This window comes from Mercenaria mercenaria, chromosome 12 (assembly GCF_021730395.1).
Source record: "Mercenaria mercenaria strain notata chromosome 12, MADL_Memer_1, whole genome shotgun sequence".
NCBI classification, from domain to species: Eukaryota; Metazoa; Mollusca; class Bivalvia; order Venerida; family Veneridae; genus Mercenaria; species Mercenaria mercenaria.
Window position 1 is genome coordinate 47,116,127 of NC_069372.1, and position 24,255 is coordinate 47,140,381.

Genomic DNA, 24,255 nt, shown 5'->3' on the forward strand with positions numbered 1-24,255 from the left:
TTTTTTCATATTTCAAGGATAGGGAAAAGTGTCCCTGGTGGCCATCTTTTTTGACCAATCAAAACTATTTAAAAAATCTTGGTAGAACTCTACATTACAAATGAGGTTTCGACTCAACAGCACTGGCGGCAAGTTTTTTTGACATCCATAACTTTAGCAATCAGGCCATAGAGGACAGAAATGGTCTCGGTATGGTGATAAACATATACATTGAAAAGTACTTAAATTCATACAGAACAAAGAAGTCCTTACATCCGAATTTTGCATTAAAAAAAATAAGATATTCACCAGTAAGCCAGAGGCCAGGAATTCCCGATTCTGCTCTCAACAGCATGGAAATTTCTGGATCAAACCTCCGAATACCATGACCCATACCATACATTTCACCTTCTGGCTGTCCGAGGTAGTACTTGTTGGACAAAGGCGTTCCTACATCAAGGTATTCAAGCTGTGGAGAAAAACAACAGTTAACATTTAAACACTGCTTATCAGTAAAACTTCCAAGTTGCTAAAAATGAACTATCTGGTTCATTGTTTGTTTTTGGTTCAATGCTTTTAACAGCACTATTTCAGGTATGCAACAGTGGTCACTTAACTTTACCAGTGTTCCTGGATTCTGCACCAGTACTAACCTGTTCTCTACAAGTAACTAACAACTTCCCCAGATTAATCCGATGTGAAGTAAAAGTATGGACTTCAGACATACTGACTTCTGTCTGATTATAATGGACAACATTATATTGCCCTTGTTGATCATACTCACTACCTCTCAATCTCTAGTCTTGCACTCTACTGAGCTAAATGGGCTGTATGGACATCTAGTACAGTGATTGAAGAATCACAAGTCTTTTCTGATGAAGTAATGATATTTATTCTTGTTTCAGTGAATTATTGGAATATTACAGTTTAAATATCTGGTATTTTCAAAGAGATAAGTACCAAATCTATTTTTCATAGGAAAGAAACTGTTTAATGGGTGAAATTTAGTGAATTACACTTTGCTTGCTTTACATGCAAGATTACAATATCTATCATTTGTGTACACCAAATATTTCACTCACTCATGGCTATGCCACTCATGAATATATTTTTTCTGGTATTCACTCTGACAGTGAAACATATTTTGATATTACATTGAAAGAAACAAACACTGTGAAAACATTTAATTCCTTTGGTAAGATTTCATGGTTTCAAACAATATAGCTATTTTGAGGGGATATGAATTTGTGGTTCTCAACTTTCAAAGTTAAATGGACTGGAAACTTATTTGTTCACTGGTATTTAGGCTCATTGTTCATCTCAACCATGAAATCCATGAAAACTAGACCCCCACCAATATTAATGATATTTCAGTATCTTTCATATCTCTTTTTATTAACTGAATTTCACTTCCCTTAAAATTACGCAATATTACAACATCAACTTATAATGTTGTTTCTCATCTCAATAAAAATATAAGTCTGCAGTTTTAATTTTAGGGTACATTTGTATCAAAAATGAATTTTTACTACAACTAAAACTACATATCTTTAGACACACGTTTCCGAACGTCTTATGAAGTCAAACTTTCTGGTAAAAAGAAGAGGAAGCTTTTTAAAATGGTACTTGACAATTTCTGGGGATGTGTCAATGAATTATGAATACTGGTTTATGACAACTGTTTCTGGAAATATTCATTGTTGATGAATCTGACATTGCAACACCGACTTGAAATAACCTTATTTAATGTTATACAGCGGACATTGTAACAAGAGACAACACAAGGGATCACAACAAGAGCTGTCACAGGAGACAAATAGGAGACTTTTTTGATGCTCGATAGTGAAACTGGGCACATGTGAGGAAGCCGTCACTGTCACTGAAGTGTTTAATTACTCTAATGTGGATGAAGATATTGGACAACAGTCTGTGTCAAATGTATTTAGTAATAACGGGGATAGAGAAGTGTATCAAAACATTAAATAAGTATAAAAGGGACATAATTCATGGAAATTTCTGCAAAAGTAATGCACCAGGACATTGTGTCATATCATGTAGCTAATAATGTGGAGCAACTATTTCAGTATTTGAAGTTTGAATCAAATAAGTGAGATAGACGGAAGTGCATCACAACTTGAACCTGAAATTCTAGTAAAAAGGGGGCATAACTCATAGCATTTTGTTGCCAGCATCATGAACATTGTGTCATGTGGAACCACCGTTTTAAGTTTGAATAAAATCCATTTAGTAACAACAAAGATATAGAGAAAAATTAAATTGAAATTCTAAGTAAAAAAGGGACATAAGTCACTAAATATTTGTGCCAGAATTATGGACTTTGTATCATATGATGAAGAAGACAATGTGGAAGAACTATTTTAAGTTTGAATCTAATTCATTTAGTATTCTAATATGACTAACAATGTTTTAATCATTACAACCATGTTATGTTGACGTCAAGTCAACGTGATATTTAGCGCCATGTACGCATCAAGAAATAGCGCTTTCAAATTTCATGAAAATTTTACTTAATAACATGTTTTAAACGAAATGTCACATTGCACAAATGTGTTGATTAATTTACACACATACTGAGTTAGTTATTCGCTTTGCTGAATAATTCGCAAGAATTTTCGCCGTAACAGAACTCTTCCGCAAGACGTATTTCCGTTTCCGGCCCTGGCGTGTATAAACAAAGACCTACTATTGGCGCCATGCTTGCGCGAAGAAACAGTTCCATCATATTTGATATAAATTTTACAATAAAGAACATATTAGAATCGAAACAATTTATAGCAAAACAGTGCTTTATCACTATTTATACACTCAGGCGGTTATACGTTGTCTGAAATAATTTCACTCAGGCTGCGCCCTCGTGAAATTATTAAGCCCGACGTATAACCGCCCATTGTGTATAAATAGTGATAAAGCACTGCTTTGCTATAAATTATTTCTTAAATAATACAAATAAAGTGAAAGTGCACCAACATTAACCTGAAATTCTAAGTAAAAAGGGGGAATAATTCATGAAATATTGGTGCCAGAGTTATGGCCCTTGTGTCATATGATGTGGGTGATGATGTGCTACAACTATTTTAAGTTTGAATCAAATCCGTTTGGTAATAACAGATAAAGAGTGAAAGTGCATCAAAACTTTAACCTGAAATTTTATGTAAAAGGGGGCAAGAAAAATTGGTGCCAGAGTTATGACCCTTGTGTCATATGATGTCGGTGATGATGTTGAACAATTGTTTTAAGTTTGAATCAAATCCATTTTATAGTAAGATCTGAGATAGAGTGAAAGTGCACCAAAACTTTAACCTGAAATTCTAAGTAAAAAGGGGGTATAATTCATGAACTAGAAATACATTCTGCATGCCCACGGGCAGAATGTCGAGCCCGCCAGCACCTTTGGCCTCTAAGTGTGACCTTGACCTTATGTACCTAGGGACCTGGTTCTTGCGCATGACACTCCGTCTCATAATGGTGAACATTCATGCCAAGTTACATCAAAATCCCACCATGCATGAAGAAGAAATGCTCCGGACAAACTTCAATTTGACCTTTGACCTCTAAGTGTGACGTTGACCTTTGACCTAGTGACCTGGTTCTTGCACATGACACTCGGTCTCATAATGGTGAACATTCATGCCAAGTTACATCAAAATCCCACCATGCATGAAGAAGAAATGCTCTGGACAAACTTCAATTTGACCTTTGACCTCCAACTGTGACCTTGACCTTTGAGATAGGAACATGGGGTTTGCGCATGACACTCCTTCTCACTGAGGTAAACATTCATGCCAAATATAAACAAGATTGGTCCATGCATGTCAAAGTTATTGTCCGGACAAAATCAGACGGACGGACGCACGCAAGCATGGAATTTGACCTTTGACCTCCAACTGTGACCTTGACCTTTGAGATAGGAACATGGGGTTTGCGCATGACACTCCTTCTCACTGAGGTAAACACGGAAGGACGCCAACACTGGGGCTAGTAGGACAGCTCTCAATATACTTCGTATAGTTGAGCTAAAAATATAGTCTCTTCATAGAATGGTCTCTAAATAGATTTGGTGAATTCAGAAAGGCTAATAATATTTGATATACCATGTAGTTTTAAAGTGTGATAAATATTACAGATTCTTATTCATTAATGTGTATGTCAAATGATTTTTCATCATACAGAATTGTGAGAAATGACCCGACATGGTCAAACAGCTATTCCATAGACCTAAATCCATAATGTTAATGTTTTTTTATGATTTATTGTCATGGGAGTTAAATCTGAATCATGATTAATTGTTGATTAATTGCTGATCAGGCTCATTTTTGTGCATATTCATTGAAACAGAAATCTTGACTGACTCCTTACCTGAAGAATCACAAACCATTTGAATGCAAGTATAACAGCTTTGTCTCAGATGGGCTATGAAGCTTTTGAAACATATGTCAACAAGAACCATCACTGAATGGTGATTTATACACCCAGGTGCTGCTTTAATACAGAGAAGGTAAGTGACCTGTACATCATCTTTGTATGGTAAACAACTGATGCTAGTTTTATAAAATCCTTTCTGAGGGTTAAGTTATGGAGCTGAAATAAAGCTTACTAACCTATGACCTCAAAGTCTGATGTTGACCTTGGACCTAGTGACCTGGGTTGTACATATATCCTGACATATAATGATGGTTAATATTTAACATAGTTCTTTAAAAATCCATTTAACAGTTTGGGAGATATGTCTCATGTATGGACAACTTTACTCCAATAAAACACTCGTACACTCGTACACTTTTATCTTGGGCTATAATTACCTTTCCTTCCAGTTTTGGGAAGAGCTGTTCACACTGCCTCCACATCTGCTGAGCAATTCTCTCTTTGAGGTAGTTATAATCATCACCTCGGTGTTTCACTCGACCTCCTTCCCATTTATTGAACCACGACCATGGCAACAAGGTGATCAACAATGCTACTGATTTTCCTTGAAAAATAATGGAGAAAGAATAATATCACTCAACTCTGGAACTAGTCACATGCAAACATTCTGTGAAGCTTAAATAGATGTCGACAGAAATGAGAAGGTAGATAATCTAGAACTACTGTATGAATACAGTCAAAATCTGTTTTAAGCATCCAGCCATGGAAGCCAAATAATCTGGCTTCTTTAGGTAAGTGACTACTTCATACAGGTTGGCCGTTATGGCGGGTTCAACTATAAATATAACAAGAGGGCCATGATGGCCCTATATCGCTCACCTGTGTACCATTGCTTTAACCAAAAACAAAAAGAAAAAATTCTTACAAGGTACAGATATGTCAAAATACACCAAAAAATTGGAGGTACCATCCATATTGTACCACAGAAAAGTGGTCTCAGTTTTTCCCTACGGCCAATAATAAAAAAGTTACTAAATAAGCTATTTATAGTAACAAAAAAGGGAAGTAATAAAAAAATATTGTAAGTGAACAAAAGAAGGATCTGCCAAACAAGAGGGCCATGATGGCCCTATATCGCTCACCTGTTATCATTGCACTTGAGGACAAGAAGGTCCTCAGAAAAAATATCTAAGTCCAAACGACAGGAACAACAAAGGGAAGAAATTTAACCAAAAAGAAAAAAAATCTTACAAGGTATAGATATGTTAAAATACACTTAAAAATTGGAGGTACCATCCATGTTGTACCACAGAAAACTGGTCTCGTGTTTTCCCTACGGCCAATAATAAAAAAAGTTACTAAAAATAAGCTATTTATAGTAACGTAAAAGGGAAGTAATTATAAAAAATAAATATTGTAAGTGGACAAAAGAAGGATCTGCCAAATAAATCTGTTGACATAAATGAAATTTCAGATTAGTATCTTCATTAGTTATGGAGATATAACAATTTTAATTTGAAATAAAGGGAGGTTATTTGACATAAATCAGTCTATAGTTATCTACCCTGATTGTCTCAGTTCAACTAATAACAATAATGAAATTTCAAATAAGTCCTGTAAGTACTTACTGATATAAATCCATTTTGATTACAATCAGGGGAGGTAATCAGATATAAAATAACTCTGGAACCTAAGATTGGATCTGATTTGTCATGGAATCCAAGATTTATTGTTGTTGAAGATATTTTGGAAGTTTGTATCAAACAAGAAATTGTTGACGCATGCACGAGACGCACGGACTGACGATGGACGACGGACGAAGGGTGATCACAAAAGCTCACCTTGTCACTATGTGACAGGTGAGCTAATAAAACCATAAATGAAGTCTCTATATGGCTGCAAAAGCCAAAATAGCCAATTTTGGACCTTTAAGGGGCCATAACTCTGGAACCCATGATAGAATCTGGCAAGTTGAAGAAAGGAATCAAGATTTTGTGGTGATACAAGTTGTGTGCAAGTTTGGTTAAAATCAAATCATAAATGAAGCTGCTATTGTGCAGACAAGGTCAAAATAGCTAATTCTTGCCCTTTCAGGGGCCATAACTCTGGAACCCATTAAGGGATCTGGCTGTTTCAAGAAAGGAACCGAGATCTTATGGTGACACAAGTTTTGTGCAAGTTTGATTAAATTCAAATCATAAATGAAGCTGCTATTGTGCAGACAAGGTCAAAATAGCTAATTTTGGCCCTTTCAGGGGCCATCACTCTGGAACCCATAATGAAATCTCGCCAGTTCAAGAAAGGAACCAAGGTCTTATGGTGATACAAGTTGTGTGCAAGTTTGGTTAAAATAAAATCATAAATGAAGCTGTTATTGTGCAGACAAGGTCAAAATAGCTAATTCTGGCCCTTTCAGGGGCCATAACTCTGGAACCCATAATGGAATCTGGCCAGTTCAAGAAAGGAACCAAGATCTTATGGAGATACAAGTTGTGTGCCAGTTTGGTAAAAATCAAATCATAAATAAAGCTGCTATTGTGCAGACAAGGTCAAAATAGCTAATTTTGGCCCTTTCTGGGGCCATAACTCTGGAACCCATAATGGGATCTGGCCAGTTCAAGAAAGGAACCGTGATCTTATGGTGATACAAGTTGTGTGCAAGTTTGGTTAAAATAAAATCATAAATGAAACCACTATCGTGCAGACAAGAAATTGTTGACGGATGCATGCACGTACTGACGACGGACGAAGGGTGATCACAAAAGCTCACCTTGTCACTATGTGACAGGTGAGCTAATAAAAACAAGCACTGCAATGCAACGCAAATGCAGAGCAATATTCACATAAAACAAAGTCATATGACCTTTGACCCCCTAAGCGTGACTTTGACATTGAATTTAGCCATCCGAAATAATTATGCGCTCTGCACATCCTTTCAATGAGTGAACATTTGTGTCAGGTTTCTCTGAAATCCATCAAGGGGATCAAGAGTTACAGAGCGAAGGGGAAATTGCTAACCAACACACAGACAGACAGACGGACACAGAGGCGATAACATAATACGTCCCTGCGGGCGTATAAAAAAGAATCGAGATCTTATGGTGATACAAGTTGTGTGCAAGTTTGGGTAAAATCAAATCATAAATGAAGCTGCTATTGTGCAGACAAGGTCAAAATAGCCAATTCTGGCCCTTTCAGGGGCCATAACTCTGGAACCCATTACGGGATCTGGCCAGTTCAAGAATGGAACCAAGATCTTTTGGTGACGCAAGTTTTGTGTAAGTTTGATTAAATTCAAATCATAAATGAAGCTGCTATTGTGCAGACAAGGTCAAAATAGCTAATTCCGGCCCTATCAGGGGCCATAACTCTGGAACCCATTAAGGAATCTGGCCGGTTCAAGAAAGGAACCAAGATCTTATGGTGACACAAGTTTCTGCAAGTCTGGTTAAAATCAAATCATAAATGAAGCTGCTATTGTGCAGACAAGGTCAAAACAGCTAATTCTGGGCCTTTCAGGGGCCATAACTCTGGAACCCATAATGGAATCCGGCCAGTTCCAGAAGGGAACCAAGATCTTATGGTGATACAAATTGTGTGCAAGTTTGGTAAAAATCAAATCATAAATAAAGCTGCTATTGTGCAGACAAGCTCAAAATAGCTAATTTTGGCCCTTTCAGGGGCCATAACTCTGGAACCCATAATGGGATCTGGCCAGTTCAAGAAAGGAACCGAGATCTTATGGTGATACAAGTTGTGTGCAAGTTTGGTAAAAATTGTTGACAGACAGACGGACGGACGGAAGCACGGACGTTCTAACGAAACGGTCTTTATGTGACACCCCCATTGTTCTCTCTATTGTTCTAACAGTCACATAAAAAGAAAAATAGTCACATAAACAGAACGGAATGAATGACATCAAAGAGAAAGTACCGTTATGCAGTCACTTAACCATGATTTCGTGGGCACGCATGGACGGACGCACGGACTGACAACAGACGAATGGTGATCACAAAAGCTCCCCTTGTCACTATGTGACAGGTGAGCTAAAAATTCCAGCCAGAAAACTTGTTATATTTAACAAACCTGGAAATCTGTCCTCCCATGCAGAATCTTTAGCGGAAGGGAATGATATAAACATGAGTGGACAGTCACTCTCAGCTGCTTCCTCCAGAGTCATGGAAACATAGTCCTTCAAATCCTTCTCAATATCTTCACTGAAACACAGAACATGGAAACATAGTCATTCAAGGCTTTCTCAGTATCTACACAGAATCACAGAACATGGAAACATAGTCTTCCAAGGCTTTCTCAGTATCTACACTGAAACACAGAACATGGAAACATAGTCCTTCAAGGCTTTCTCAGTATCTACACTGAAACACAGAACATGGAAACATAGTCCTTCAAGTGTTTTTCAATATCTACACTGAAACATAAAACATGGAAACATAGTCATTCAAGGCTTTCTCAGTATCTACACAGAATCACAGAACATGGAAACATAGTCTTTCAAGAGTTTCTCAATATCTACACTGAAACACAGAACATGGAAACATAGTCATTCAAGGCTTTCTCAGTATCTACACAGAATCACAGAACATGGAAACATAGTCTTTCAAGAGTTTCTCAATATCTACACTGAAACACAGAACATGGAAACATAGTCATTCAAGGATTTCTCAGTACCTACACTGAAACACAGAACATGGAAACATAGTCATTCAAGGCTTTCTCAGTATCTACACTGAAACACAGAACATGGAAACATAGTCTTTCAAGTGTTTCTTAATATCTACACTGAATCACAGAACATGGAAACATAGCCATTCAAGGCTTTCTCAGTGCCTACACTGAAACACAAAACATGGAAACATAGTCCTTCAGGGCTTTCTCAGTGCCTACACTGAAACACACAACATGGAAACATAGTCCTTCAGGGCTTCTCAGTACCTACACTGAATCACAGAACATGGAAACATAGTCATTCAAGTGTTTCTTAATATCTACACTGAATCACAGAACATGGAAACATAGTCATTCAAGGCTTTCTCAGTGCCTACACTGAAACACAAAACATGGATACATAGTCCTTCAGGGCTTCTCAGTACCGACACTGAAACACAGAACATGGAAACATAGTCCTTCAAGTGTTTCTTAATATCTACACTGAAACACAGAACATGGAAACATTGTCTTTCAAGGCTTTCTCAGTATCTACACTGAAACACAGAACATGGAAACATAGTCCTTCAAGGCTTTCTCAATATCTACACTGAAACACAGAACATGGAAACATAGTACTTCAAGGCTTTCTCAGTGCCTACACTGAAACACAGAACATGGAAACATAGTCTTTCAAGGCTTTCTCAGTATCTACACTGAAACACAGAACATGGAAACATAGTATATGTACTTCAAGGATTTCTCAGTATCTACACTGAAACACAGAACATGGAAACATAGTCATTCAAGGATTTCTCAGTATCTACACTGAAACACAGAACATGGAAACATAGTCATTCAAGGATTTCTCAGTCTCTACACTGAAACACAGAACATGGAAACATAGTATATGTACTTCAAGGATTTCTCAGTATCTACACTGAAACACAGAACATGGAAACATAGTCCTTCATGGCTTCTCAGTACCTACACTGAAACACATGGAAACATGGTCATTCAAGTCTTTCTCAATATCTATATTCGACAATGACACACATGGAAAAATAGTCATTCAATGCTTACTTAATATCCACAATGAAACACAAAACATGAATGCACAGTCATTCAATGCTTTCTAAATATGTACACTAAAATACAAAACATAGAAATCTTGTCTTTTAAGTCCTTTATAATATCTACAATGAAACACAAAACATGGAAACATAGTCATGAAAGGCCTTTCTCAGTATCTACACTGAAACACAGAACATGGAAACATAGTCCTTCAAGTCTTTCTCAATATCTATACTGAAACATAAAACATGAAAGGCCTTTCTCAGTATCTACACAGAATCACAGAACATGGAAACATAGTCATTCAAGGCTTTCTCAGAATCTACACAGAATCACAGAACATGGAAACATAGTCATTCAAGTCTTTCTCAATATCTATACTGAAACATAAAACATGGAAACATAGTCATTCAAGTCTTTCTCAATATCTACACTGAAACACAGAACATGGAAACATAGTCATTCAAGTCTTTCTCAATATCTACACTGAAACACAGAACATGGAAACATAGTCATTCAAGTCTTTCTCAATATCTATACTGAAACACAGAACATGGAAACATAGTCATTCAAGAGTTTCTCAATATCTATACTGAAACACAGAACATGGAAACATAGTCTTTCAAGAGTCTCTCAATATCTACACTGAAACACAGAACACGGAAACATAGTCATTCAAGTCTTTCTCAATATTTACACAGAATCACAGAACATGGAAACATAGTCATTCAAGTCTTTCTCAATATCTATACTGAAACATAAAACATGGAAACATAGTCATTCAAGTCTTTCTCAATATCTATACCGAAACATAAAACATGGAAACATAGTCATTCAAGTCTTTCTCAATATCTACACTGAAACACAGAACATGGAAACATAGTCATTCAAGTCTTTCTCAATATCTATACTGAAACACAGAACATGGAAACATAGTCATTCAAGTCTTTCTCAATATCTACACTGAAACACAGAACATGGAAACATAGTCATTCAAGTCTTTCTCAATATCTATACTGAAACACATAACATGGAAACATAGTCTTACAAGAGTTTCTCAATATCTACACTGAAACACAGAACATGGAAACATAGTCATTCAAGTCTTTCTCAATATCTATACTGAAACATAAAACATGGAAAAATAGTCATTCAAGTCTTTCTCAATATCTACACTGAAACAAAGAACATGGAAATATAGCCATTCAAGTCTTTCTCAATATTTATACTGAAACACATGGAAACATAGTCATTCAAGGCTTACTCAATATCTATACTGAAACACATGGAAAGATAGTCATTCAAGGATTACTCAGTATCTACACAGAACTTGAAAACATAGTCCTTCAAGTCATTCTCAGTATCTACATTGAACATGAAAACATAGTTATTCAAGTCCTTAAAAATGAGCATCCCCTTAAATCAAAAGTAGAAGAATTCAGTGAATCTTAAATTATTTAACGTTTTCACACGTAAACATGGTGTTCATTTTGGCATCAAAAAGAATTATGTACAGTCAAACCGGTATCAAGCAGCCTGCCATTTTTGTTGGGTTTAAAGCGACACAATTATAGGTCATATAGCGACTCTCCAGCTTTTCATGATGGAGGAAGACCCCCTCCGGGCACTACAGGTATTTTGTCATGGACAGAACCTGCGACCTTCAAAAAATGAAAAAGTGACTTTCTCACACAAAGAGTTCTACACCTCAAGTGAGACTCGAGAATCAATCTGGCTGGTTAAGGCAGGTGGCTGACTCAGACAAGTAAAATTTAGAATTTAAACTAGATGCCCACAGGCAAAATGTCGAGCCCGCCAGCTGTCAAAAGGACTGGGAGTTGCATGCGACACTGTGTCTCATTAAGGCAAACATTTATGCCAAATAAGAAAAGATTTCTTTATGCATGGCAAAGTTACAGACTGGACAAGCTCTAAAATGACCTCTGACCCTGTGTGACCTTGACCTTTGTGATAGGGACCCGAGGTTAGCGCACGACTCTCTGTCTCATAGAGGTGAACATTTACATCAAAGAAAAAAGGATTGCTCCATACGTATCAAAGTTATGGCCTGGACAAGCTTTAAAATGACCTTTGACCCCTGTGACCTTGACCTTTGAGATAGGAACCTAGGGTTTGCATATGACACACTGTCTCATCGAGTTAAACACTCATGCTAAATATAGACATGATTCCTCAATGCATGTCAAAGTTTTGGGCCGGACAAGATCTGACATGACATTTGACCTCCAAGTGTGACCTTGACCTTTGAGATAGGAACCTGAGGTTTGCGCATGACACTCCGTCTCACTGAGGTTAACATTCATGCCAAATATAAACACGATTGCTCCATACATGTCAAAGTTATGGTCTGGACAAACAAATCCCGATGCACACACATACACTGAACAGCCATTTGGACAACTATGTCTTCACATCCGCAAGCGGGCTCGACAAAAATCATTTGAGAAGTTGCTTGACTGACTTCTTAAGGCAAGTGGCTGCTTAATACAGGTGGTTGCTAAGGCAGGTTCCACTGGGTTCCAAAAATCACAAAAAAATTATTAAATAATTTAATTCAACAAAATGATTTTCTGCAAAATTGTACTAATTAATGTGATAACAGTTACACCTTTCTTTTAGAAGAAACAGAAATCACTTACTGCATAAATGCCCATGTGTTCCCTTTGTTAAGGCCTAGGTCTGAACTTGTTCCCTCAAACCCAGCAAAAGCAGTAAGGCACGACAGACTGGATCCGACTTCACTGATATATTTATACAATGCTGAAATAAAATTTACAATAATATTAGAATGCACATTTTAGATACTTTTACCTTCATTTCTGATACCTAATCTAAAGACTACCCCTCAATAACGACAACCTCTCAATAAAGACCACATCTCAATAAAGTTCACCTCGCAATGGCCACTGCTTAATTATGACTACTGAGAAATCATATTCATGGGACACTAATTAAATCCCAACTAACATATACTATTCCCCTTTATTTTATCTTTAAAGATAGAAATCCGTGAATTCTAGCCCAACAAAAAAAGCTGTTTTGGCTGAAATGTCATGCCCAAGAAATGAACTCATTTCTACATTTAAAACTTTATTGTTTCACTTACGTGCTTTAACAGCCACCTCCTGAGGTAACAAATATTTGAACGTATTTATGACACCTGCATCGGAAATAATCCTCTTTGCAAACAGGTCTATGTCATTCTTATTTCGTGTTACACGGACTCCTGAAAAATAGCATGTGACAAATGTAAGAAGGTCTACACTGTTGTTGCTTCATGTACAGACTTGGTAACCATGACGGTACAGACTTCATGACCATGACAGTACAGAGTTGGTAACCATAACGGTACGGACTTGATGACCATGACAGTACAGACTTGATGACCATGACGGTACAGACTTCATGACCATGACAGTACAGACTTGGTAACCATAACGGTACGGACTTGATGACCATGACAGTACAGACTTGATGACCATGACAGTACAGACTTGATGACCATGACAGTACAGACTTGGTAACCATAACGGTACGGACTTGATGACCATGACAGTACAGACTTGATGACCATGACAGTACAGACTTCATGACCATGACAGTACAGACTTGGTAACCATAACAGTATGGACTTGATGACCATGACAGTACAGACTTGATGACCATGACGGTACAGACTTGGTAACCATAACGGTACGGACTTGATGACCATGACAGTACAGACTTGATGACCATGACAGTACAGACTTGGTAACCATAACGGTACGGACTTGATGACCATGACAGTACAGACTTAATGACCATGACAGTACAGACTTGGTAACCATAACGGTACGGACTTGATGACCATGACAGTACAGACTTGATGACCATGACAGTACAGACTTGATGACCATGACAGTACAGACTTGGTAACCATAACGGTACGGACTTGATGACCATGACAGTACAGACTTCATAACCATGACAGTACAGACCTGGTAACCATAATGGTACGGACTTGATGACCATGACAGTACAGACTTCATGACCATGACAGTACAGACTTCATGACCATGACAGTACAGACTTGATGACCATGACAGTACAGACTTCATGACCATGACAGTACAGACTTGGTAACCATAACGGTACGGACTTGATGACCATGACAGTACAGACTTCATGACCATGACAGTACAGACTTCATGACCATGACAGTACAGACTTGGTAACCATAACGGTACGGACTTGATGACCATGACAGTACAGACTTGATGACCATGACAGTACAGACTTGGTAACCATAACGGTACGGACTTGATGACCATAACAGTACATATCCAACTCTCGCATCATACACACCTTTTTGCCATGCTGAACATTTGTTTAAAGTTTCATTGGAATCCTTCAAATTGTTGAGCTTTAGAGCTGTGGCACAATAGATGGACTTACAAGCTTATGAACATATAGACCAACAATATGATTACTATATTCAGAACCTCAGTGGCTTTTACTATAACAGCATTTTTGCAACTCCTTTTAGTTTGAAAGTTTTTCAGAAGGTAACCTCATTATCAAAACAATAAACTGATTTGTTATATATGCCACTGCCCATTTCCAAATGAAATACAATGAAGCAGCATTCTCTCCACCATTAATGGCTCGAGAACCATGACTCACTGGAGCCATTCATGCAATCCATGGTTGTTTTATCTATATTCACTATGTTTTAGATAGCATGCATTGTTTGGTAACTCAAGCATTTTACTCATCTTGCGACTCACCAACTGGTGTTTTACTGCAGTTTGTTCACAGTAAAAATCATTAAATTTATACAAAATATCATATAAAAGCAATATTGTAACCTGAGACTTTTTATAAACAGCAACCTACCATGAGCTCTTCCTTTATCATTCAGTAATATCTGTGAAACAGGTGCATCAACAAAAACCCTTCCTCCATACTTCTCTATAACAGGAACAATCTGCATGGCTATCTCACTAGTTCCGCCCAGAGGGTAAAACGCTCCAGGCATGTAATGGTTTATCAATGCTGTATAGTTTACCACACTCAACTCACTTGGTAAAACACCTGAAATATTAAAACTTCTCAAATTTGCACAAATCTAAAATAATCTATCTTGCTCAACACAAAAACTCAAAATCAACCAGATGTGTGTCCATAGGACATTGATGCCCCCATTTCCTGTGACTGTACATGGTTTCATGACTCTAGGTGAAATATTTTTCAAGAGATAAGCAACACAAACTTTATGCTTTAAGTCAAGGACCATAACTGTGGTCTGGCTTAGTGGATCCCTATCAGAACTCCAGGCACACAACTTCACATGCTATATAACAATCCTATCATGTTTTATGACTCTAAGTCAAATACTTTTTGAGATACATGCAACACAAATGTTTAGGCCCTTTTTATGCACATTTTTGACCAAGGTCTGGCTGTACAAAATCCCTTTTAAAAACCTGAGGTGCACAATTTCATATGCTCAATAACAATCTTGTGAGGTCTCATGACTCTGGGTCAAATACTTTTTTAAATATGCACGACACAAAATCAGACAGACAGACAGACAGACAAGGGTAAATCTAAGTGCCCCCTCAAATATTTGAGGGGCACAAAGAACACAATATATGCCCATATTCAAACAACACAATCAATATACCTTAACCCTTACCTTGCTAAATTTCTATAATGAACTTGTCCATCTTTGAATTTGGACAGTACCATTAACTGTTAAAAGGGGTGCTTACCAAAAAGATACTGAATAGCGAACAGTGCAGATCTTGACCAGACTGCACGGATGTGCAGGCGTTTGTGCAGATGTGCAGGCTGATCAAGATCTACATTGGTCACAAAGGCAGAACCAATCATGTCCAGCATGCTAAGGGTTAAACATTATCACTTTAAATGGCAGGTGTCACTTACTTTAATACACAACTACATGTACTTAGTGCTTCATAAATTATGTAAAGGCTCTCAGTCCTAAGGTGGTTCTGCAAGTTTAATTAATCATAAGTTTTTTGTTTCTTTTGTGTTTAACACCATTTTTCAACAGTATTTCATATCCATAGATCTGCGCTCTCCATACTGAGCTAAGCAGGCGGGTGACAGTGTATATCATATATACAAAAAACATAGAAATATGTCTGGTAGCATCATATGGGTAGATTATCTAAAATTTTAGGGAAATAGATAGAAAACTTACAACAAAGATACACTGAAATAAATTTCATGCTTTTGGCCATGGCTATATTATGGGCGGACACAAAATGAGCCTGAATTTTTTTACTTGTTCTTGGGATTTAATTTCAGAACTGACTCAATCAAGAAATCTTCAAAAAAAAATACGACTTCCTGGCCTCCCTATGGTTTCAATGATTTCACAGTATACATGTATACTACAGTCAAACCTGTATTAAGGAGCCAGTCATGGAAGTGACACAATCTGACTGCTTAAAGAGGTAAGTTACCTTAATATTTGTGCGCATGTCCAACCGGAAGCTATCGTGACGATTTGATGATTTACGACAAACTAAATGTGTTTGTATATCCATTCTTCAGAAAAAAAATCATGAACCTGTCTGCGATCTGATGCTTAATGGTTTGATAATGCAGAAATAATGGATAAATTGCCGCAGAAACGCTTCAAAACATTGTTGGTTTAAAATGATGTCACTGACGTCATGACGTTACGTGTCAGTTACCGTGCAAAATTAATAGCTTTTATTTTGAAAGTACGTAATTCTGTTCATTTTCTTTATCTGAACTATTTTTAAACAGCCATTATTTGCTGAAATATTTTAATGCGTTATTTGCTCTGAATAATGATCAATATTTTGTTTCTTTAATGTAGTTATATTGAAATGTTATGCGGAATGTAAGAAAATGGATGATGGTAACCAATGTTATTGGGAATATAGCTGGGTGAAAGATTACTTAATACGGCCATTTTCAAATAAGAATTGGGCAGTTTGATTTGTAATACCTATTTTTCAGTTTCCGTTGATAATTTGTTACTTATGTATTAAAACTAAGCACTAAAACTGTTCAAATTTCAGTGGAAAATTGTGGTTTATTGAATTAAATTGATGTTACCATGGAAAAGAAGTCCGTGACCTATATATCTAAATGTAAAATTCAAAAGCGTTGACACTGCTCTATTTAAGGAACACAGCTTCGGCTTTTTATTTTCATTTCAACAATATTCATAATAATAATGGCATGCAGAATGATTTTCCATAAAAAATGTCAGACGAGGGGTACTGCTGTAAGTATTTTAGGCTGTGAAATTTGTTTAAATATATGCAAATAGCACGAATATATTGCTTACGTTAAAAACAAAAATTTTTAAAGCTACATTAACAAGAAATATAATCTTATTTAACATTTTTTATAAGAAATTACGATAAAAAGCAAGATATAAGCTATTTTAAGCATCTTTGTTGCCATGGTTACTTTAAACTTTAAGAAAAATAGGGTATCATGTAAAGTGTTTGGTATTTTGCTAATAATATTACCTAAATATTCCATGTTGGTCATTAACAGAATGGCACTGAAGTCGTCGAAAAACCTGTTTTCATACATAGTTGTTTAAAAATGATAGAAAATGCGTTACCATGGAAACACGAGCCCCGCAACATATACATTTTAAGCTTATATTTGAAAGCTAACCCGCATACTAGTAAAATTATTAATTATGCAGACTTCTATGGATAACAATGAAACCAAAATACACTGAAAACTGTTAAATATAATTATTTTTCTTCTTCTTTCTATATAAAATACCTTTGGAGGGTCATGTTCTTCAAACCTGCATAAAAATTGTACTTGAAGGTCCAGAGATAAACGAAATTGAAATTGTAGCAGTTAAAACATTAAATTACAAGAAATACAAAGAACTGCAGCGGTTTAACTAATTTAAATTTACCCTGGTAACAAGGTAACCTACCTCCTTAAGGCAGGTAACTGCTTAAGACATGTTGAAAATAAAAAAAGTACAAATGTAGTCAACTTGGGGAGTAAACCGACTGGCTGCTTCAGGCAGGTGGCTGCTTATTATAGGTGACCACTAAGGCAGGTTCAACTGTATTACACTGGCAAACAAACATACTCACCAATATCCCCGATTATATATGAAACAACAGCTTTAAACTCTGCATTATCTGTCATATCATCTAAAGCTTCTCCTATGGTGAGTTTAGATAATTTCATGAACTTGCGCATCACAAACTGATATATTCCTGTCTTAATTGCGAATCGAGCTAGCCACAGGGGCATCATCTTCGGGAACATGATACCCAAAAACGCACCTCTACAATCCTGTAACATAAAATTATATAATTCTGTGATATTTTTTAACTTTATAGGCATGAAATGTCATGGTTTTAACCAAAACTACTGTTTTGTGAAGACATGGATTCAGGGATTTCAATATCAGAAATCAAAATGAACTGAAATTTTATTTGTTCATATAGATTTAATTTCATGCACTAACACAACCATGAAATTCACTTGAAGGAGTCCCTGATGAATATTTATAATTTCACAATAAATACTGTTTTTCAAGTATTTTTAAAAAGTTAATGCTGTTTTCAGGGTTTTTTTTACAGTTACGGTAAATGCTGTTTTTCAAGACTAGTATTTTCAAGTTAAATGCTGTTTTTCAAGGTCACCTTTTAGTCTAAAATGCTGTTGTTCAAGTATTTTCAAAATTTAAATGTTATTTTTTTACAGTTAAATGCTGTTTTTCTAGTATTTTCAAAGAATAAATAGTCTATTAACAACCCTGGTGTTTGACGTGTTGTTCTCCCCTAATCCTTGTTTTTTCATTTGTTGCAGGGACATAAATAGATGTATACATTATTCCTGTTTGTTGTAAGTATTTTCAAAGTCAAATGCTTTTTCAAGATTTTTAAAAAGCTTTTCGCCTCCATTTTTGAAACACCATACATCTTGCTACTAAAATTAATATTTTTTCTACCAAAAGATTAAAATCTTTGTAAACTATCATCTACAAAGGGAGTAAAAAATGTGCAAAATTCAACTCACTCCAGTTAATGACATCACTTTCCATAAGGTAAATAACTCACATTTAACAATTTCATGAATTTATCTATCGCAACTTTTTCCGATGGGAATTGCTTCTCAAGATGCTCAGCGAACTTTTGCCTTGATCCAGAAGTCAATGTAAACCACTTGGCCTTTCCTGGGTCTCCAAGGGCAACCTGAAAGAGACCAGTCACATGTCAGAAAAGAAATGACAAGAAAGCTGGATGTCTCATAGAATTTGTAAGAAAAAAAAATGAACCTGACAAAAATGTGCCTACAGTATCAAGACAATCAGACAATCCTTTTTGAGCATATGATGCAATGAAACAATTAGCGAATTATTATTTGTTTGCCTGATTTTGTGATATTTAGCGCCATGTATGCATTGAGAAATAGCACTTTCAAATTTTATCCAATATTTTACTTAACGGCATGTTTAAAACGAAATGTCACATTGAATAACTGTCTCGATTAGTTTATACACACAGAGTCGGTTATTTGCTTTGCAGAATAATTGGCCATCATCTGTGCCCTAATGGAACTCTTTCACAAGACGTTTTACCATTTCCGGTCCTAGCCTGTATAAACAAAGGAGTGTGATGACATTGTCTCAAACATCAGTCTGTTTTGTGAGAGCATATTTCATTGATCTCGGGTTATGGCAATAAAACAAATAAGAATTTCATTTGTTTATAGAGAATGAATTTCATTGATTTACACAACAACAGTTGCAGTCCTAATGCATTTCTTTAAAGTAGTTCTGCAAAGTAGTTCTGCACGTTTGATAAACCGGAAGTGATTGTGTAACGTCATATATCCGGAAAACGTCGAATAAAGCCTTGATTCGGCTTACGGAAAAAAAAAATCATTTTATGAATTAATTGAAACCTGTGAGTAAATGTATTACAATGGCACTATTGCTATATTTCTCAAGTCAAAATATGACATTAAAACATATGACATGTTAAAATAATCAAAATAGTGTCTTAAAATTAGCGTGAAATGACCGCTTCACTTTAATCATGGTCAAATATCTCAAAACTAAGCACACGGACCTATACATTTTATTTCATCAAATTATAGGCCATGTGCTTATTTACAACTGTGAGAAGTTTCATCAAAATCTACATTGTAGAAATATTTCTATTCGCGAAAATGTTATGAATGTAATGATTTTCCCATAGACTCACATCATGAAATATTGCGGACGGTCCAAATTTTTCAAATCAGTCTAGCAAAAAAAATAAGCGCACGACCCTATCTTTTGTATTTGCTCAATATTCTAGGTATAGTCTGAAAAATCAGAGTTTAATGAAATTCTACATTGTAGAAAAAAGTTCGATCCAAACATGCAGAACTACCTTAAATGGAATTATATACAACTGACACTTTGCAATTCCCAAGAATCATTTTACCCCATTCATCATATGAGCCGTGCCATGGGAAAACCAGCATCCGCGCAGTCTGGTCAGGATCCATGCTGTTCGCTTTCAAAGCCTATTGCAATCAGAGAAACTGTTAGCGAACAGCATGGATCCTGACCAGACTGCGCGGATGCGCAGGCTGGTCTGGATCCATGCTGGTCACAAACCCACTATGTTGGTTTTCTCATGGCATGGCTCATATGAAAAATATCCATTTTACAGAAATTTTGCGTTGTGATGCTGTGTAAAACAAAATTGCAAAAATAAGGAATAAATTTCAGTTTTGCAGCTACCATCGGGGAATAAGTACATTGGGCTATTTAAAGTATGTGGGAAAGCCTTTGCCCTCCATACACTTGAAACAACTCATGCATTTTATATCCAGATTGTAATTCCATTATTCTACAATACACAAGCATTATAAAATGTAGTTATGATAGATGTACATACAGAGTCAAACTCTAGGTCCATAGGTTCCCAGACTACCTGTCCCTCTGTTATCTGGTCCGTCAGAACTCGTAACATGTCCCCATCCATCATCTTACCCACATAGTGAATCCCTGTAACAAGAAAATGACTTTCAAAATGGTTGTCATCAATAGAGCACATTTCTAAATTAACAGTAACAATATGTAACAAAAGACGCACATTACAGCAAATAAATTTTGACTTTAAACTAGAAGATGCTTTTGTAAAAAAGCGCATGTCTCCCCCACTGCATAGTCGTATATACAAGAAGTCAATAGGGGACAAGATCGAAAGTCAAAGAGGCACTGATGGTTGGCTGCAATAGGGATCACCTATTTGGCATGTCCAATCATCCACTAAGTTTCAACATTCTGGGCCTAGTGGTTCTCAAGTTATGAATTGGATACAGTTTTACATGTTTGGGCTGCTGTGACCTTGACCTTTGATCAAGTGACCCAAAATCATTTGGGGTCATCTACTTTGCATGTCCAATTATCCTATTAAGTTTCAACATTCTGGGTCAAGTGGTTCTCAAGTTATTGATTGGAAAGAGTTTTCTATGTTCAGCCCCCTGTGACCTTGACCTTTGACGGAGTAACCCCCAAAAACAATAGGGGTCACCTACTCTGTTATGCCTATCTCCCTATGAAGTTTGAAGGTTCTAGGTCAAATGGTTCTGAAGTTATAAACCAGAAATGGATTTCAATTTTCTATCCGCTGCGACCTTGACCTTTAATGGAGTGACCCCAAAATCATAAGGGGTCATCTCCTCTGCATGACCAATCATCTTATGAAGTTTCAACATTCTGGATCAAGTGGTTCTCAAGTTACTGAATGGAATTTGTTTTCCATGTTCAGGCCCACATGACCTTGATCTTTGATCAAGTGACCCGAAAATCAATAAGGGTAATCTAGTCTGCATGTCCAATCAGCCTATGAAGTTTCAACATTCTTGGTCAAGTGGTTCTCAAGTTACTGACCGGAAATGGTTTTCCATGTTCAGCCCCCTGTGACCTTGACCTTAAATAGAGTGACCCTAAAATAGATAGGGGTCATCTCCTCTGCATGACCAATCATCCTATGAAGTTTCAACATTCTGGGTCAGGTGGTTCTCAAGTTACTGACCGGAAACAGTTGTCCATGTTCAGACCCCTGTGACCTTGAACTTTAACTAAGTGACCCCAAAATCAATAGAGGTCATCTACTCTGCATGACCAATCATCTTATGAAGTTTCAACATTCTGGATCAAGTGGTTCTCAAGTTACTGACCGGAAATGGTTTTCCATGTTCAGACCCCTGTGACCTTGAACTTTAACTGAGTGACCCTAAAAACAATAGAGGTCATCTACTCTGCATGTCCAATCATCCTATAAAGTTTCAACATTCTGGGTCAAGTGGTTCTCGAGTTATTGATCAGAAATGGTTTTTCATGTTCTGGCCCCTGTGACCTTGACCTTTAATAGAGTGACCCCAAAATCAATTGGGGTCATCTACTCTGCAAGACCAATCATCCTATGAAGTTTCAACATTCTGGGTCAAGTGGTTTTCAAGTTATTCCATGTTCAGGCCCCTGTGACCTTGACCTTTGATGGAGTGACCCCAAAAACAATAGGGGTCGTCTACTCCATAAGTCCTGCCACCCTATGAAGTCTGAAGGTTCTATGTCAAGTTCTCCAGTTATTGATCAGAAGAGAAGTGTGACGTACGGACAGGGCAAAAACAATATGTCTCCCCCAGAGGTTGGGGGGGGGGGGGGGAGACATAAAAATACTCTACATGTACCTAATCTGAGGACTGTCAATTTTCACAATTTTGACTCAAAATTCCAAAAAAATCAACTGACACACTATCAACCTTGCCCTGGATTTTATAGAGATTTATATATTTTGTATGATCAAGGATATCAAAGAAAAAATATTATTAATTGAGTGGACACAGTGAACTTTTGCAATTTTTACTAATTCAAGGGCCATAACTCTACAGATACAAATCTGATGTGGCTGGTTATCAAACTTACAAATACTCTGATAATTCAGTGGACACAGTCTATTTTCAGAATTTTGAGTAATTCAACGACCATAGCTCAAGCGCGACTAGGACTATCCAGTTGAAAAACACACCTGAGATAGTATATCAATAAATGTTCTTACCAAGTTTGATGAACACTGGATAAGAATTGTTCAAGACATTGAGCAGATATTGTCAAATTTTGCAACATCTATATGCTTAAATTCAAAACACTTCTTAAATTTAATCTTTTCTCTCCTGATTACTTCCTTCTCCATTGCTTTGTAGAATTCTTTCAAAACAGGACACTAACAGAAAACTGACTGAACAAGATTAAATGGATTCATCTCTTTTACACTAACAAACCTTGGTAGTAAAGGTGCATGTTCCTATAAGCCCATACATGTATATCTTTTTAGTTTTAAAGTATTCACTTACAAAATGACACAGAAACAGAATGAAGCATATTGGAACAGTTTTCTGACCAAAACAGAATTTCTTAAACAATTTTTGCCTTAACTTGAGCTGACCAAAGCAGTATTTACGTAACAAAGTTTGCTTACCTGTATCAAACTCGTAACCTTTGTCCACAAAGGTGTGGCAGCATCCTCCGGCCTGGTCATGCTGCTCGAGCACAAGAACCTTATAGCCCGCCCTACCAAGGAGCACTGCGGTTGATAGACCACCTATACCACTACCAATGATAATTGTGTCAATGTTATCTGGAACTCTCTGAACCTTGAATCCTGCAAGTTTAAATTGGTAAATAGGTTTTAGTTTTGCATGCTTTACTGGCAAATTAAATTCAGATGCATAATAATGTAAACACGAAAGAGATTCTAGTTTGGTGTGCTTTGCTGGCAAATAAAACACAGTTTGGAGTTCAGATGGGTAATAATCTAATCATAAAGGCCAAAGGCCTTTGTGATTAATTACTACGCATCTGAACGATAAACGTGTTTTATTTGCCAACAAAGCACACAAAACTAAAATCTATTTCCATTCTAACACGTCTGAATTACACCAGGAAGAGCTACTAATCTGGAATCCTTTTTTTGGCGGAATAGCCTAAAGTACGTCATTTTACGAAACGTGTTTTAATCGACAAGACAATACACGGTAAAGTCCTTCTTCATCAGTCAGGGGTGTAACTGTTTCAAGTTATCACAGTTTATAACCCAT

General features: G+C 36.7%; 1 protein-coding gene across 1 annotated transcript in view; it reads right to left on the minus strand.

The window, feature by feature from the left end:
* The window catches only part of LOC123534024 (all-trans-retinol 13,14-reductase-like), a 32,010-nt gene that overhangs the window by 4,507 nt on the left and 3,248 nt on the right, over positions 1-24,255 (minus strand). Inside the window, exons 2-11 of the mRNA XM_045316056.2 lie at positions 23,637-23,819; positions 21,048-21,157; positions 19,215-19,349; positions 18,240-18,444; positions 14,998-15,195; positions 13,229-13,348; positions 12,762-12,882; positions 8,449-8,579; positions 4,800-4,966; positions 289-448 (exon numbers count right to left, since the gene is read on the minus strand). Of these exons, the coding sequence (XP_045171991.2) occupies positions 289-448; positions 4,800-4,966; positions 8,449-8,579; positions 12,762-12,882; positions 13,229-13,348; positions 14,998-15,195; positions 18,240-18,444; positions 19,215-19,349; positions 21,048-21,157; positions 23,637-23,819 (1,530 nt within the window). The remainder of the gene's footprint in view (positions 1-288; positions 449-4,799; positions 4,967-8,448; positions 8,580-12,761; positions 12,883-13,228; positions 13,349-14,997; positions 15,196-18,239; positions 18,445-19,214; positions 19,350-21,047; positions 21,158-23,636; positions 23,820-24,255) is intronic.